Source organism: Caloenas nicobarica, chromosome 1 (assembly GCF_036013445.1).
Source record: "Caloenas nicobarica isolate bCalNic1 chromosome 1, bCalNic1.hap1, whole genome shotgun sequence".
NCBI classification, from domain to species: Eukaryota; Metazoa; Chordata; class Aves; order Columbiformes; family Columbidae; genus Caloenas; species Caloenas nicobarica.
The window spans coordinates 58,402,462-58,416,891 of NC_088245.1; the positions used below are offsets into that span (position 1 = coordinate 58,402,462).

Sequence of the window (14,430 nt, forward strand, 5' to 3'; positions counted from 1 at the left end):
CCTGCAATTAGTCTGATAGTTTGGTACCTAAGTGATGGTAGTTCTGGCAATGTGGAGCCTTTGAGCTCACCTTGCTGGCTTGAAAAACAAATTGCATTCATGTTTTGGCCACTAGGTGTCAGAGAACTCATTGTAAATGTTCATTGTATAAACTCATTTAAACTCATTGTAAATGTTGTAAAAACACATTCTGCTATGGGCCTCAGCTTCACACAGGCCTCAGTAGTTACTGCTATTACTGATGAATGGAAGTTTGAGAGGATAACTCATCTTCTGGGATTTAAGAAGTGCTGGGATTGTGCCACCAAAGACAATTTCCTTCACTGTCTCCAAAAAAGCAGATGAATGCTGCTGAGTGGGAGTCAGAGCAGAGATTCTCAGCAGTCCCAGACTGCTCATTTTGTAGGGTGGAATTCCAGGCATTCTCAAAACAATAGGAATTGGCTAGTTAAAGCTCATCTGTTTTTTTTCTTTGTTGCACAGTTCCTTCCAGCGTGACCGGAGTAACAGTGAATAACTCAGGTCGCAGTGACTACCTCAGTGTTTCTTGGCTGCCAGCTTCTGGAGATGTAGACAGTTATTTGGTAACACTCTCTCATGACGACCAGATTGTTCAGACTCTCACCATTTCCAAATTCTTCAGTGAATGCTCCTTCAGCAGCCTTACTCCTGGGACACTTTACAATGTGATGATAACAACGAAGAGTGGGAAGTATGAAAATTATTCCTTCAGCCAGGAACGAACAGGTAAAGAGAGCCTCTGAGCGAATCTAGTCACAGTAACTAGTTTGTATACCCATTATCAATGATCTATCAATATCTGACCAAATGTGGATGGGTGAGTAGGGATTGGAGGGTCAAATCATAACGTTACAGCTTTACAGACTTAGTCTTATTCTTATGCCCCTACTGCTGCTTTATGTCATAAAAAATTACTTTAGCATGAACAAAAGCCATGTGTCCCTGAGAGTGAGCAGAAATCATGTATCAGTTTTGGCTCAAAGGCATTTTCCTGCTTTTAACCCCTCTGCTTGGCTCTTCAAGTATACCCTGCAGAGCATCTCCCAAAGAAGTTACCCAAAGACAGCAAGAATGGGTAGGAGCTAACTACTAAAATACTAGTAAGGTGTCACATAAATGAATAAAAGCCACATCTGTTGTTTCTGGTCATGCAGTGTTCAAGGAGATTATAACAAGAACAGAGACGTTTCAGAGAAGGTTGGCAATAATGATGGAAAACTTTTGAAAACTTCCTCAGAAATTGAAAAGACGGAGACTTTGTAAACCAGTAGAATAGAAGGAAGATGGTAAGGGGTGTTAAAACAACAAAGAGTATCAAGCTAGTGCAGTTTTAGTCTTCTCATGATGTAAGTGAAAATCTAAGGCACAGCCATTTAAATGAGGAGAACCAAATTCAGGATTAGTGTGAACCTGTGGAACTCACTGCTATAAGCAAAACTGACCAAGTTCAAAAAATACCCCAAAACTGGAAAGGCAAACTATTGTCATATGACATAAAGCAGCCTGGAAACTGCAGAGGTACTATTTTAGAGGGCAGGCTATTTCTTAAATCAACGTTGTGGTCTTTTTGCAGCTTCCTCAGAAAAGTCTAGTAATTACCACAAATATAGCCTCCTGTTATTTCAGGAAGTTATTACTTTCTGAATCTTTGTGTTTTTTCTTTCAGTCCCTTCAAGTGTTCAGGGACTTACTGTCAGCAATTCAGCCAGAAGTGACTACTTGAAGGTGTCCTGGTTACATGCCTCTGGATATTTTGATAACTATGAAGTGACCATCAAGAACAACAATGACTTCATCCAAACAAAAAGTGTCCCAAAGGATGAAAATGAATGTGTGTTCACTAATCTGGTCCCAGGGAGGCAGTACAGTGTCACAGTCAGCACCAGGAGTGGGAAATATGAAACTAGTGAAAGGGTCTATGGCAGAACAAGTAAGTAAATACTCCAGAAACATCCTGAGACACTCCAGGATTTTCTTCTATTTACCGTAGTTGGGCTTAAAAATCTCATATGATTTTAATATAGAATGATTTTTTTCTATTTACCATAGCTGAGCTCAAAAATCTCATATGATTTTAACAGGATGTTGACTGTAACTCTCTGAATGTAACTCCAAATATGGAAAACAGAACTTAGTTTATGACCAATGTTTAAGCTACAGACATATAGAAAGTGAAAGAAGAGACCTGTATTGTGAGCTTGGAAAGCAAATCTTGAAACAAGGAAAACAAAAAACCGGTTGTACGGATTTCTACATAAACCTACTATTTATGCTTAAACTATGCCAGAATATACAAGACAGTTTTTTTCTGGTCATGGAAATGCATAAGGAAGAAGATAGGCTAGACCTCACTCTACTCACATTACCCCAGGAACTGGAGTTGGAGAGTATGGGGCAAGAGCGGTAAGGTGGCTCGTTTGTGAGCCAGCAGGGGTCTGGATACAATCTGCCTGTCTTCACCTAGCACTACGTGTAAGCTAATGAGCCACACTAAGAAACGAAGTTTATTAATACAGATGTAGAACTGGGCAAAAATAAGTGACCTGCCTCTGGCGGGAGCTGGGAACTGTGCCGTGTGGTGCTGCATCACACAGGCAGCTTGCCTTGGGACTCCGCTGGCTCGGGCCTCTTTGCACCACATTAGTTGTACATGCAGATCCTGCTCAATTTTTGTTGGCTGTGCAAACTCCTTGCAGGCTCTGTTATTATTTTTTATTTTAATGCTGGTAGATTGTGGTGTCCCTGTTCTGAAATGGGACCTTCCAGTATTAGATACGATGAAAACCACAAAGAACAACCCTTGTAAATTAATGCAATCTACTGATTTTCCTAGGGAACTGAATGAAAAGCTCTAGCTCAGGAGCATGGCTTCAGAGCTGTTACCTTTTTGCTGTGTTCTGGTAATAAGTACTGAGAATTTTCCTGTCTTTCTTCTCACCTCTTCAGTGCCAGAGTCAGTGAAGGAGCTGACTCTTAGTAACAGGAGCACAGAAGATCTGCAGGTAACTTGGTCGAAGGCCGAGGGGGATGTTGATAAATATGAGATTCAGCTCCTCTTCAATGATATGAAGATCTTCCCACCCATTTTCCTTGGGAACACCATTGAGGAGTATTGGTTCACAGCTCTGACTCCAGGACGTCTATACAAAATTCTTGTCTTGACAATCAGTGGAGATGCACAACGTGCTACTTTCATAGAAGGCCTGACAAGTAAGAAATAATGTGGTATTTAAAATGTGTTGAGGCTTCTTTAGAGGAAAGAAAGAGGCATAGAAAATCAAAGGAGAACCATGATCTTATTTGAGCTCCTGTAGCACTAGCACAAAGACAGCCCATCTCATTGAAAATCACAGTAGCACTTTCAGCCAACTTGATCTGTGCTTACTAAACAAATGTCACAGGCACCAATATTTGATTATTGGCAGATAATTTGATTTGTTGCATAGGAATGGCGTTGAGATGTCAGTGTTTGGGATTCTGTTTTTCCCATGCATGCCAGTTGTTTGCTTAGTATCTCTAGCTAAATCACTTAAGCTATATTCCACGTCTGCTTATCCACCTAAAATGAATGGGTGAGATTATAACTGCAAAATGCCTACTAAGTGTACATAAAGAGCTTTGATTTTCTGAGATGTTTCCAAAGCATCACTTGGAGAAGAGGGAGGTTATTCAGATAAAAGAACATACAAACTTTTTTTCTGTTTAACTTACATTTTATTTAATTTTCTTCCTGTAAACACATAGAATTGCTCTTCTAAAATGGCACGACCATGCACAAATGTCTGCAGCTTTACATGTGTTTACCCATGAGTGAAATTACTTGTACCTATAAATACTCTTTTGAATCATTTGCTATGGCCATGAAGAAGTAGGCATTAAAAAGTCTGAATCAAACAGGAAATTCGTGAGAAGATGCCTTTATGTTCCTTTTTTTTTCCAGTTCCAAGTGTGGTCAGAAACATTCATCTGTCACCTAACGGCATGACAAACAGCCTGAAAGTGAGCTGGACTCCTGGAGGTGGAGATGTTGATTCCTACACGGTGACTATATTTCAGCAAAACCGTCAGCTTGATTCCCAGAGTGTCTCCAAGCACGTCTCTGAGCACACGTTTCACAAGTTGGAAGCTGGGGAGCAGTACCAGGTGGTGGTGCAATCTAACAGTGGCACCTTGCACAACAGCTTAGCAGCCTTTGGGAGAACAGGTACGTTTCTTTTGAGACAAGGAGCAAGTTGCATTATGTCTTCCCGGGAGCTGACCCTTACTTAATAATGTTCATGGATGTACCACTGGGTGTAGGGAGACCCAGGCTCACAGGAAGTTTTTATCTCAAAGAGCAGGAGTCCTCACTCTTGCAAACACTTAGGCAATTACTCCCTTAATACCAGTGAGATCTGACACATGAGTAGCTTTACCTGGGTAAATGTGTGTGGAATTCAGGTCCGCAGCCCAAAGCGTGCCTTCACAGGATGAACGCAGTTCCAGCCCTCCCCAGTCCTGTGCCTGTACCCATCCAACACATACATCTGCAGGGCTCCATGTAGTCAAATGCTGTGTTCTAGCAGAGCCCGTTGTATGGTCAAGGCTTGTTAGACAATGGATTGCCCCAATATACTGCGAGTCAGGACATACAAACAGTGGAATGTCTTGTTTTTAATCCATTCTCTCTCTTTGGCACCTGCATGTGTTTGCTGTGGCCTTGACTTTTGTGCAACAGCTGCTAGCTAACACATTTTATGCTGTGCCACTGTTTTGCACCAATTAACCACTTCTTTATTTTTCAGTTCTTTTTCATGTGTCTTTCTTAACTGCTTCAGTCAGTTCATCCCACTCTCCTTCTCTCTCTTTTCATGATAATTTATGTACGTCTCTTGCGTCTCTATAGAATCATAGAATAGTTTGGGTTGGAAGGGACTTTCAAAGGTCACCTAATCCAACCCCCCTGCAATGAGCAGGGACATCTTCAGCTAGATCAGGTTGCTCAGAAACCTACCTAACCTGGCCTGGAATGTCTCTATACCCAGTTCATATGTCCCTGATGCTCTGTAACATCATCTGACTGTATTTGTGTCTAAGAATTATTTGCTTGTGCGAACACGTGCACAGATACCCCTTTCCAACAAGTGAACATGCAAATGTGTAAATATATTCTCTATTAATTACCCTGTTCACAGTTCTGTATTGAATGGTCCATGTTTCACCTGGTAATGTCCTGCCTTTAATTGTTGCTTTCAGTTCCAGCCTCTGTCCAGGAATTATTAGCCCATCATGCTTACAGCAGTCATTCCTTGTTAGTAACCTGGCAGAAAGCTCCTGGTGTAGCTGAAAGATATGACATTCTGCTCTTGAATGAGCAAGGAATCCTCCTGAGCAACAAATCAGAGCCACCTTCTGCCAAACAGCACAAATTTGAAGATTTATTAGCCGGCAAGAAGTATAAAATACAAGTTTTGACAGTCAGTGGCGGGCTCTTCAGTAAACGAGCAGAAACTGTTGGTCGAACAGGTAATTAGAACATCTCAGTTTATTTATAGCTCCCTCAGTCAAATACGATTAAATACATGAATTATCTGTATATCCTGATTCTGAAAGGATTCCAGCAGGAACAGACTCCAGATATTTATGCATCATTTTTCCTGATATGTGCTTGGTATCTGAATCTGAAATTTGTTAGCATAATAATGTGGCCGTAGTTCATAATAAGGATATTGAACCAAAGTGCTGAATGCTCCCCCAGTCTATCTGTTATGGAACTACCTGAATGCTTTATTGTCATCAAGCTTTTAATTGACAATCTCAAGGCTCTTAGTGCAGGGTTTGATGTTAATACATACCTCTAAACTTAGAGCCAAGACTTGCAGTCTTAATTAAACCTTTTCGTAGAAATTAATGGACAGTTCTGTGTGAGCACAGGCTGGAGAACCAGGCCTACTGAGAAATACAAACCTTGTATTGGAGAGACTCAGTGGCACCTCATAAATGCCTTCCCCTTGCTTCGGAAAGTTGATGTCGACATTACTTAGCTGCTTGTGACTTAACTGAAATGTATTCCAGCCATGAGTTGTTACTTGATTAAAGGTTCAGCTTTAGTGGCTAGACACTTTGATATTTACTCCTGCATTTGTCCTTCTTTTCAGTTCCAGCAGCTGTCACAAATCTGAAGGTCACAGAGAACACCACTGACCGACTGTCCTTCAGCTGGAACACCTCACAAGGGGAGTTTGATTCATATGACATCTTCCTGTACAACCCAGACAAGTCCCTTCATGACAGGACTTCAGGAGAGCAGCACCTCCAGAACTGTTCGTTCCCGAACTTGCGGCAAGGCAGGATGTATCGAATGGTGATTGTGACCCGCAGCGGAGACCTCATTAACGAGTCTTCTGTCTTTGCAAGAACAGGCAAGAGCATCTAAGAAAATAATCGTCTCCAGTGTGGTGCTGAGGAGGATTACCAGTGAGCTGGTCTGAATCTGGTGTTCATGCTAGATTAAGTCAGCTATTGGAAATATCAAAATTGGCTCTTATACATGAAAAGCATTAGATAAAGAAGAAGGTAAATTCTGAATTATGTGGTTACAAGAGGAAAAATGAAGCAATAGTTCCCAGGTACTCAGGTCAAGAGAAGGACATCCTAATGTATGCTGCGTAAGACTTAAAGGAAAACAGCTGTCTCCCATCCTAAAAGCAATATTGATCTGTGAGTGGAGAAGACAAAAGGCAAAGCAAGTAGGGTTAATGGGGTAGACAATCTACCAGTGAAGTAAAACTTGTTTCCCATGGGGAGCTCTGACTGCAGTTCCATGTTTGTTTAGCCACATGTGGGAAGCAGAGTTTCCTAAGCAGCTCTAGGAGTCCTGACACACTGTGAAACCTTTATCCTCTGAGGCGCCATCTAGTAACCACCGTGTACTGCTGCCTCTGTGCTTTCTTCAGCTGCCTCGGAATTGAGTGTTTCCAGACACTGACGGGGAAAAAGCTGCTTAACATTTGCAAAACTATCTATTAGAAACATTTCAGCCTCTTCTGGGGATATCGGCTGTTCAAAATAAGAAAATAAACTATTGAGATATACTTCCTGATGCTTCCTGGCTTTTTGGCCAGCTGTGGTGGCTGTCTGGTTTATTTACATGCCTGATGTTACAGGATAAGTGTAAGGTCTCCCTGAGCTTGTTTCTTCTCCTCACCCTAAGGATGTTCTACATAAAGTAACATTTATCCTCTGTTTTTTCAGTACCAGCCCCTGTTGTTGGTCTCAAGGCATCCAACCGAAACATGACAGACAGTCTGTGGTTCACCTGGGGTCCAGCAGCAGGAGATGTTGACTTCTATGAGCTGAATCTTTACAACCCAAATGGGACCCAGAAAGAAACATGGCACAGGAAAGACCTGAAAGAGTGGCATTTCCAGGGACTCATTCCTGGCAGAAAGTACAATCTGGTTGTGGTGACTCACAGTGGTGACCTGACCAACACAGCAAATGCTGAAGGAAGAACAGGTAAAAGACAAAAGCTCTGAGATTTTTGTTTAGTCCCATCTGTCAGAATTCATGTTAGTTCACAACTATGCAACAGACTTATTCTAAGGGAGGATCTGTTAAGAGAGTCACTGAAGGTGTAAGGATAAAGGATATCCTTAAATGTATTAAACCCATGGAATGTGATTTTGTTCAGCAGTGGTTTTCTTTCAAAGACTCAGGAATATGTAATGCCTCTGAAAGTCACCACCATCAGCACAGATGCAGTAACTGGCTCTGTACATGGGATAATACAAACCACTTTGTGTCGCATGAAGAAAATAATGCATATTTCAGCTTATTTGTCTTCTGTACAAATTTAAGAATCTATTTTTTTCCTTTTTTTTCTCCCCTTTCTGTGTAGCACCCAGCCCTCCTAACACGGTATCATTTACTGATGTGGCAAACACCTCTTTATCAATCACTTGGCTGGGTCCCCCAGACTGGACAGACTATGACGATTTTGAGTTGCGGTGGCTGCCAAAGGATCCCCTCACAGTATTCAATCCCTACAGCAGCAGCAAATCCAAAGTACGCATCATCCATGGCCTGCGACCAGGCAGACTCTATGAGTTCAGAATCAGAACGGTCAGTGGTGACAGCTGGAAAACGTACAGTCAGCCACAGTCTGCAAGTGTAAGAACGAGTAAGTAACAATTTCCATTGCACTCTAACACTCAGCTGGAAAAGATGCAAAACTCTTAAATCTTACAAATTCATTTTTCACTCCGTAATTCCCATTAATAAATTCATGAATGACTGGCAATTCAGCTAGACTCTAAGCCTTTACTGCATGCAAGGTCAACTGTTTAAGGGTAGAAAATGGACATACATTTGCAATCTTCACATCCAGGATGGGGCTGTTTGGTTGCAGAGCCTGAAACAATCAATTTCAGGCATAAAATAAAACTGAATGTCCAAATGTCTCTGACAGTAGTATATTGAAATAATCAAAATGTTTCTGAACAATCAGACAGGAAGGATGAATGAAACCCTGCTGTACTAGATTTGAAACTGTAATCAAAGTGTTTCACTGCTCTGGGTTTCTGCCTTTTGTCTGTGGCTCCACATCATCTCTAGCTGTCTTGAGCAGTAGCAGAGTGATTTGAAAGAGTGACCTGAATTGTAAAAATAACTGAGCCTCGGCAAACCCTCATGTCACTTGGGGTGGGATTCAGCTCCAAATTGACATCTATGTTTAGTAAGCTGAATACTTCTCCAGACTTCATTCAGCATATTAATTAAAACAAGAGCATGGCTGCCTCTTTCACTGGTATTTAATCACTTAAATGTAGATGTCTGCAATCTGAAAGTGAAATCCCATTGTTGTTACATGTTGTATGTTATAAATGGTGCTCCAATATTACATGGATAAAGCATACTTCTGTGGTGTGCTTTAGTAATACGGACACACCACATACTACCCAGGAAACCAGACCAGTCATGAGATGACAGTATCAGTATTGACTGATACTGTTGACCACATGTAACCTGCAAATAAGTTGTAACAGAGTTCTAGAAATCCATTGCTTTCCAGTGTTGCTATTCTTGTTAAGACTTCACCAAGTAGTTTTGTTTGGGTTTTTTTTACAAGTAATTACTGAAGCTTCTTGCATCTGATGAGGCTAGTGTCACTAGATCTGACTTCCATTTGCTAAAACGAGTTAGACAGCCTTGCCTAGTAATCAGTCAGCACACACTGGCAGGAAAGGAGGGAATTCTGGCTCCCAGCCTCCTACCCTGATCAAATGGTTGATGCAGAATCTAGGGGCCAGAGGGGGAGCAGAGACTGTATGATGCCTGTCCCTTTTCCCACTGAGCTTCAACTTCTCGACATTCCTCTAGAACCAGACAAGATACAAAGTCTTCATTGTCGGCCCCAGACCTCTACTGCTATTGCGTGTTCCTGGACTCCTCCTGATTCAGACTTCGATGGATACAGTGTTGAGTGCAAAAAAATGGACACTCGTGAAGTGGAATTTTCTAAAAGGATAGAAAAAGACAAAGCTCTGCTTAATATCATGACCCTCGTTCCCCACAAGCGATACCTGGTGTCCATCAAGGTGCATTCTGCAGACATGACGAGTGAAGTAGTTGAAGACAGCACCATCACAATGATCGACCGTAAGTGGAATGCAGAGTTGCCGTGAAGGAAGGCTGTGAGCAGCAATAAGCAATTGCTTGTGTTGGTTAGACAGCAACAGGAGTCCTGAACTCCACAATTGCCAATATGTGGCACTTGTAATCTGGTGGCCAAAATAGAGTGAACCTGTCCTTTGGTCTCCGTTGTGACAGACAATGAAGGATTTTAGCTATATTGCCTCTTATTACAGTGCCAGATCTGCCTATTTGGCTCATTCACAAAATATAGTGAGAAACATGAAAAATTATCCTGTCACTCTGATGTTTAGCACCAAAGATGTAATCATCATCACACACCTTTAGTTGTCTTCATGGTTGCTGCTTGGCTTCCTGTGCTTGGCTGTTTCCCCTCACAGATGGGAGCCAAATATTCTGCACAAATTCTTCTGCACAAATATCCATCAGTAAGGACATTGGGTTGTGGCACTGGGTCTTCTTTGGGCTTTCTATACACTCTTCTGAGGTGCTACCTGACCCAATCACCTGTAGGAGTTATACTTGAGGGAGGATCACAGATTTCCATAGCGTGGGCTTGGAGACAGCTTCTTCTATTTCTCCACCCATAGGCTCTGTGTGGAAGGTAGTGGTAGCATCTGCTGATACCTCTCACTGCCAGGCATGGCCATGGTCAGCAGCCTGCCATTGCTGGCCCTAGAGTTGCTCCAGTTCTTGCAGGACCTCTGGATTCAGTGGCAAAGCACAACGCAGAGGCTTGAACCACTCTGGGGCTCAATTTCTCAAAAATGACAGGATGGTCAGGAGGCTTATATTCAAGGATGCCTCTGTAGCTGCTTATTAAAACCACGTTTGTGTGAAATGCTAGATCAGAAAAATTATGTTTGGTTTGGGAGCTAGTGAGCTGAGCCACAGAGTTTAGTCACCAACCCACCTTCTCCCTTCCCCCATCTATTGCCTTTTAATTGCAAACAAGCCATCTCCTTCCTCTACCACAAAGGATGCTACACATTCAGAGGTTGTGAGAACTAGCTACTCGTGTCAGAAGAAATTAGACCAAGTCCTGTTTGAGGATTAGCTGTTTCACATTTGTTCTTACTTGTTTTGAATACTGCTGCTCTCCTGGGCTCTGGTTAATGCTGAAGGCCCTACCTCAAGGGAACACAAAAAATTGCAGCTAGGCTTTGGAGATCTAAGAGGTTTAGCTGAACAACATACAAATGTGTGACTTATTGGTTCTTTCTGAAATTTGAAACCTTTTAAAGTTTAGCCACCTGCTTACGTATTTGATATGTTTCCCATACATATAGTATAGTTTCAACGATACAGATTTTTTAAATGTGCAGCAATGTAGATCCTTAAAAGCCCCATTTTTGCTGCACTGGTCTTCTGAAGGTATTTCCCTACATACCTTCCAGTTTACTTCTGCTGTGTCACTGTTCAAGGTATAGCTTTCTATTGTACGAAGAACATTTCCTATGGAAATTCTGCAGTCAGTCTGGAAAACGGTACTCTGTAGTTGAATGCTGTGTCTGGCTGACTTAGGGCTGTTCCTCTGGAAAAGGAAACAGAAATTTAGATGCTTAAACTAGATGACTTCCTCCAGTGAGTGTGTTAAGTGGCCTCTGAATACCTGGCTTAAACCTGCGTCATTTTTAGCAGCTACAATTTCTGATTTCATAGATTTAGTAAGACTTTAATGCATTTCCATGTGGGCTTCTGAAGGAATTCCTACTGAGGAGCTGCCACTTATTATAGTTAACTCACTGCTGGCATGTTTCATCCTTCGGCAGTTTCCCTGTGGGAGGTGAAGACACTTCCCTGATTGCAAAGAGAATAGGATCAGACACTTGGGTCCAGTCAGCTGAGCTTTATTGTGAATTGCATTTCCTCTATTAGGCCTAGCTCAGAGCAAATACGTAGATAATGCTTTCTCTCTTTTTTCTTTTTTTTTTTTTTTTTTTAAATTACTCAGGTCCCCCTCAACCACCTCCAGAAATACGAGTGAACAAAAAAGAGGTGCTGATCACCAAATCCTCCATCAACTTTACTTTTAATTGCAGCTGGTTTAGTGATACTAATGGAGCTGTGAAGTACTTCACTGTGGTTGTCAGAGAGGCTGATGGTAAGTGTCACGATTTAATACAATTCTTTCTGCAGCCTGTAGGAGTTACATGGGGAGGTACACACCCATCACTACACAGCAAAGGGGCTTCTCCTTTCATAGAGGTTTTGGATCTATACCTGCTCCCTACCCTAGGGACTTAGGACCTCCTTCTCCTATGATGGTCAGTAGCAACCACAGAGCTCAGCCAAAAGCAGTAGTTAGCTTCTGTACACTGGGTTATGCCCTCATGTATGTTCGGGAAACTTCCACAGGAGGAGACGTGTTGGATGCCATTGGCAGTGAACACAGAAGAAACTGCTTTGCTGTGCACAGGTCTCCAAAGGTAGTTTAAATGTTAGGTGGGAACACTAAGGCAACTCTTTTGCAGAGCCTCAGTAAGCCATGCTGAGAAGGCAAAGATAGCATTTCCCAGGTGGTGCTTGCTCACTGAAGAAAACGACTTTGATGCAGCACTGTGAAACAGAACAGAAATTGCCCTCGTAGCATGCATGTAAACCTCTTTTCTGCAATTGACCTATATGTGACAAAACAGATAGATGTCTCAACAATTAATACGTTGTTTTTAGAAGTGGCTTCATTTACTGGCATGCCAGGACATATTTTGTGACCCATGAGAAAGTTTCTTAGTCTCTCTGTCCATCAGCCCTCAGGGAAAAAAGCAGAGATAGTATTTCCACTGTCTACTCTGTCGTGTTTGTGCAGCACATTGAGGAAGGGACTACTCGTTGCCATGGCTTTGCTACCTGAGTGTTTTACACATGATTGTGTGGATTTTGTTGTCAGTGTGTGGATCTTTTTTTACTTGCTTTTTGAAATAGCTGGTGGTAGGATCCAGGATTCTGGATCACAGGGATTCCCACAGGAAGAACAGTCATAAGCATTGAATTTGACCTGCATTGTATCTGGAAAAGTTACAATGAGGTCTTGTGAGGAAATCTGTCTGAATTTCCCCAGAAAAATAGTAGCAAGATTGGTACTAGAAACAAGGTACCCTAGCCATGGTATCTTTGTATTCACAAGGTAGCCTGTGCAGCCTACAAGGAATGCTAGAAAGTTGTATAGGAATATGTCTGTTCGAGTCTTAACAGTTCGAGTCTATAAACTGTGTCACATTAATGACTGTGGTATGTAAACCTTCTGTCTTTCTCTGCACATGATGTAGGTAGTGAAGGACCAAAGCCTGATGAGCAGCACCCATTACCTTCCTACCTGGAGTACAAGCACAATGACTCTATACGCATCTACCAGACAAATTATTTTGCCAGCAGGTGTGCTGAAAACCCTGACAGTGACTATAAAAGCTTTGACATAAAGCTTGGAGGAGAAATGGAAAATTTGGGAGGAAGGTGTGATCCAGATCAGCAAAAATTCTGCGATGGACCTCTAAAGCCTCGGACTGCTTATAGGTTAGATTTATGTTGGTAGTTGTGCTCTGCCACATTATTAGGCATGATGATGTCAGTGGTCATTGGAAAGGTTTTAGTTATCTCTAAGGGGCAAATGAGTTCTTATTTTTCTGCTGTTGGTTCTGAACATCTGATGAGCTCTAACTATAATGGTACTGGTTTTTTAGGATCAGCATACGGGCTTTTACCCAGCTCTTCAGTGAAGACCCAAAGGAATTCCCTACACCGCTCTTTGCAGACACCTTCTTCTCTTTACCGATCACTACAGAGGCAGGTTCGTTTCAGGCTTGTTTGTCAATGACTGTAGCGTGATCACATATTGTGGTTCAGAACACTCTGGTATCTAGAACTACTTGCAAGGAATGGAAGAAAAACAGATTGTTGTGCACATCCTGAAGGCTGCTCTGAAATGAGGCTCGAGCTGTGGCTTATCCAGCCTTAGCTTGAAAATTCAGAGGACTGCTTGATGGAGCTGCTGACAGGAGAGGAATGAGTGAATGCTCAGTGAAGCTGTCACCAAGAAAGCTTCAATGTGCAAGAGAACCGATCTCCCATATAATGGGGCTGTGCTTTCTTCTATTGTGGTGGAGAATGAAAGATTGTGTGCAATGTTTGGAAAATATAAGGGCACAAAATCATGGCCAGGTTTTAGCTAAGTGTTTAAATGCCTTACATTTCCTTGTATTTAACTATTTTCATGAGCTGATACTAACATATCCCTTGAAAGTTTTTGATTCTTTGATTCTCCATGTATTTTCCTCAAGATATATTAATACACAGTTTGTTTCTAGAGCCTCTGTTTGGAGTTATTGAAGGTGTGAGTGCTGGCTTGTTTCTGATTCTGATGTTAGTGGCTGTTACTGCCTTATTTGTCTGCAGACAAAAAGTTAGGTAAGTTGAGTCCCTTTATCAGTGTCTGTGATTGAAGTCAGGTCAAATTATATTCATTTAAGCAATACAATATTTAAAGTGTAACTGTAAAATTGGAGGAATGCACTGAACTATTCAACAGATGAAATTTATGCCACCAACATCTGTGCACACTAAGTGTAGAACTAATGACTTAGATATTAAGAGATCTGTATATTCTTGATTCAAATACCTACTGATGTTAGTCAGAATTATCTCACAAAGGATCCATGTAACTTTAGTTTTCAGTAGAAGTCTGAATATTCCTGAAAAAGCAGTTTATAATTCAAACTGAATGTCTTTTGTCAAAAATGAAATGTTTTGAATTAATTTCGTCTGCATTGTAGATGGGAA

The 14,430-nt window shown here is 41.7% G+C and overlaps 1 protein-coding gene across 4 annotated transcripts in view; it reads left to right on the forward strand.

Annotated features, from left to right (window-relative positions):
- The window catches only part of PTPRB (protein tyrosine phosphatase receptor type B), a 61,860-nt gene that overhangs the window by 31,779 nt on the left and 15,651 nt on the right, over window positions 1–14,430 (forward strand). For all 4 annotated transcript variants that reach the window (XM_065627020.1, XM_065627022.1, XM_065627021.1 and 1 more), the window contains 13 exons: window positions 484–747; window positions 1,688–1,951; window positions 2,968–3,231; window positions 3,962–4,225; window positions 5,257–5,526; window positions 6,159–6,422; window positions 7,255–7,518; window positions 7,901–8,182; window positions 9,382–9,660; window positions 11,609–11,758; window positions 12,924–13,167; window positions 13,335–13,441; window positions 13,959–14,058. In XM_065627020.1, the coding sequence (XP_065483092.1) occupies window positions 484–747; window positions 1,688–1,951; window positions 2,968–3,231; window positions 3,962–4,225; window positions 5,257–5,526; window positions 6,159–6,422; window positions 7,255–7,518; window positions 7,901–8,182; window positions 9,382–9,660; window positions 11,609–11,758; window positions 12,924–13,167; window positions 13,335–13,441; window positions 13,959–14,058 (3,016 nt within the window). The remainder of the gene's footprint in view (window positions 1–483; window positions 748–1,687; window positions 1,952–2,967; window positions 3,232–3,961; window positions 4,226–5,256; window positions 5,527–6,158; window positions 6,423–7,254; window positions 7,519–7,900; window positions 8,183–9,381; window positions 9,661–11,608; window positions 11,759–12,923; window positions 13,168–13,334; window positions 13,442–13,958; window positions 14,059–14,430) is intronic.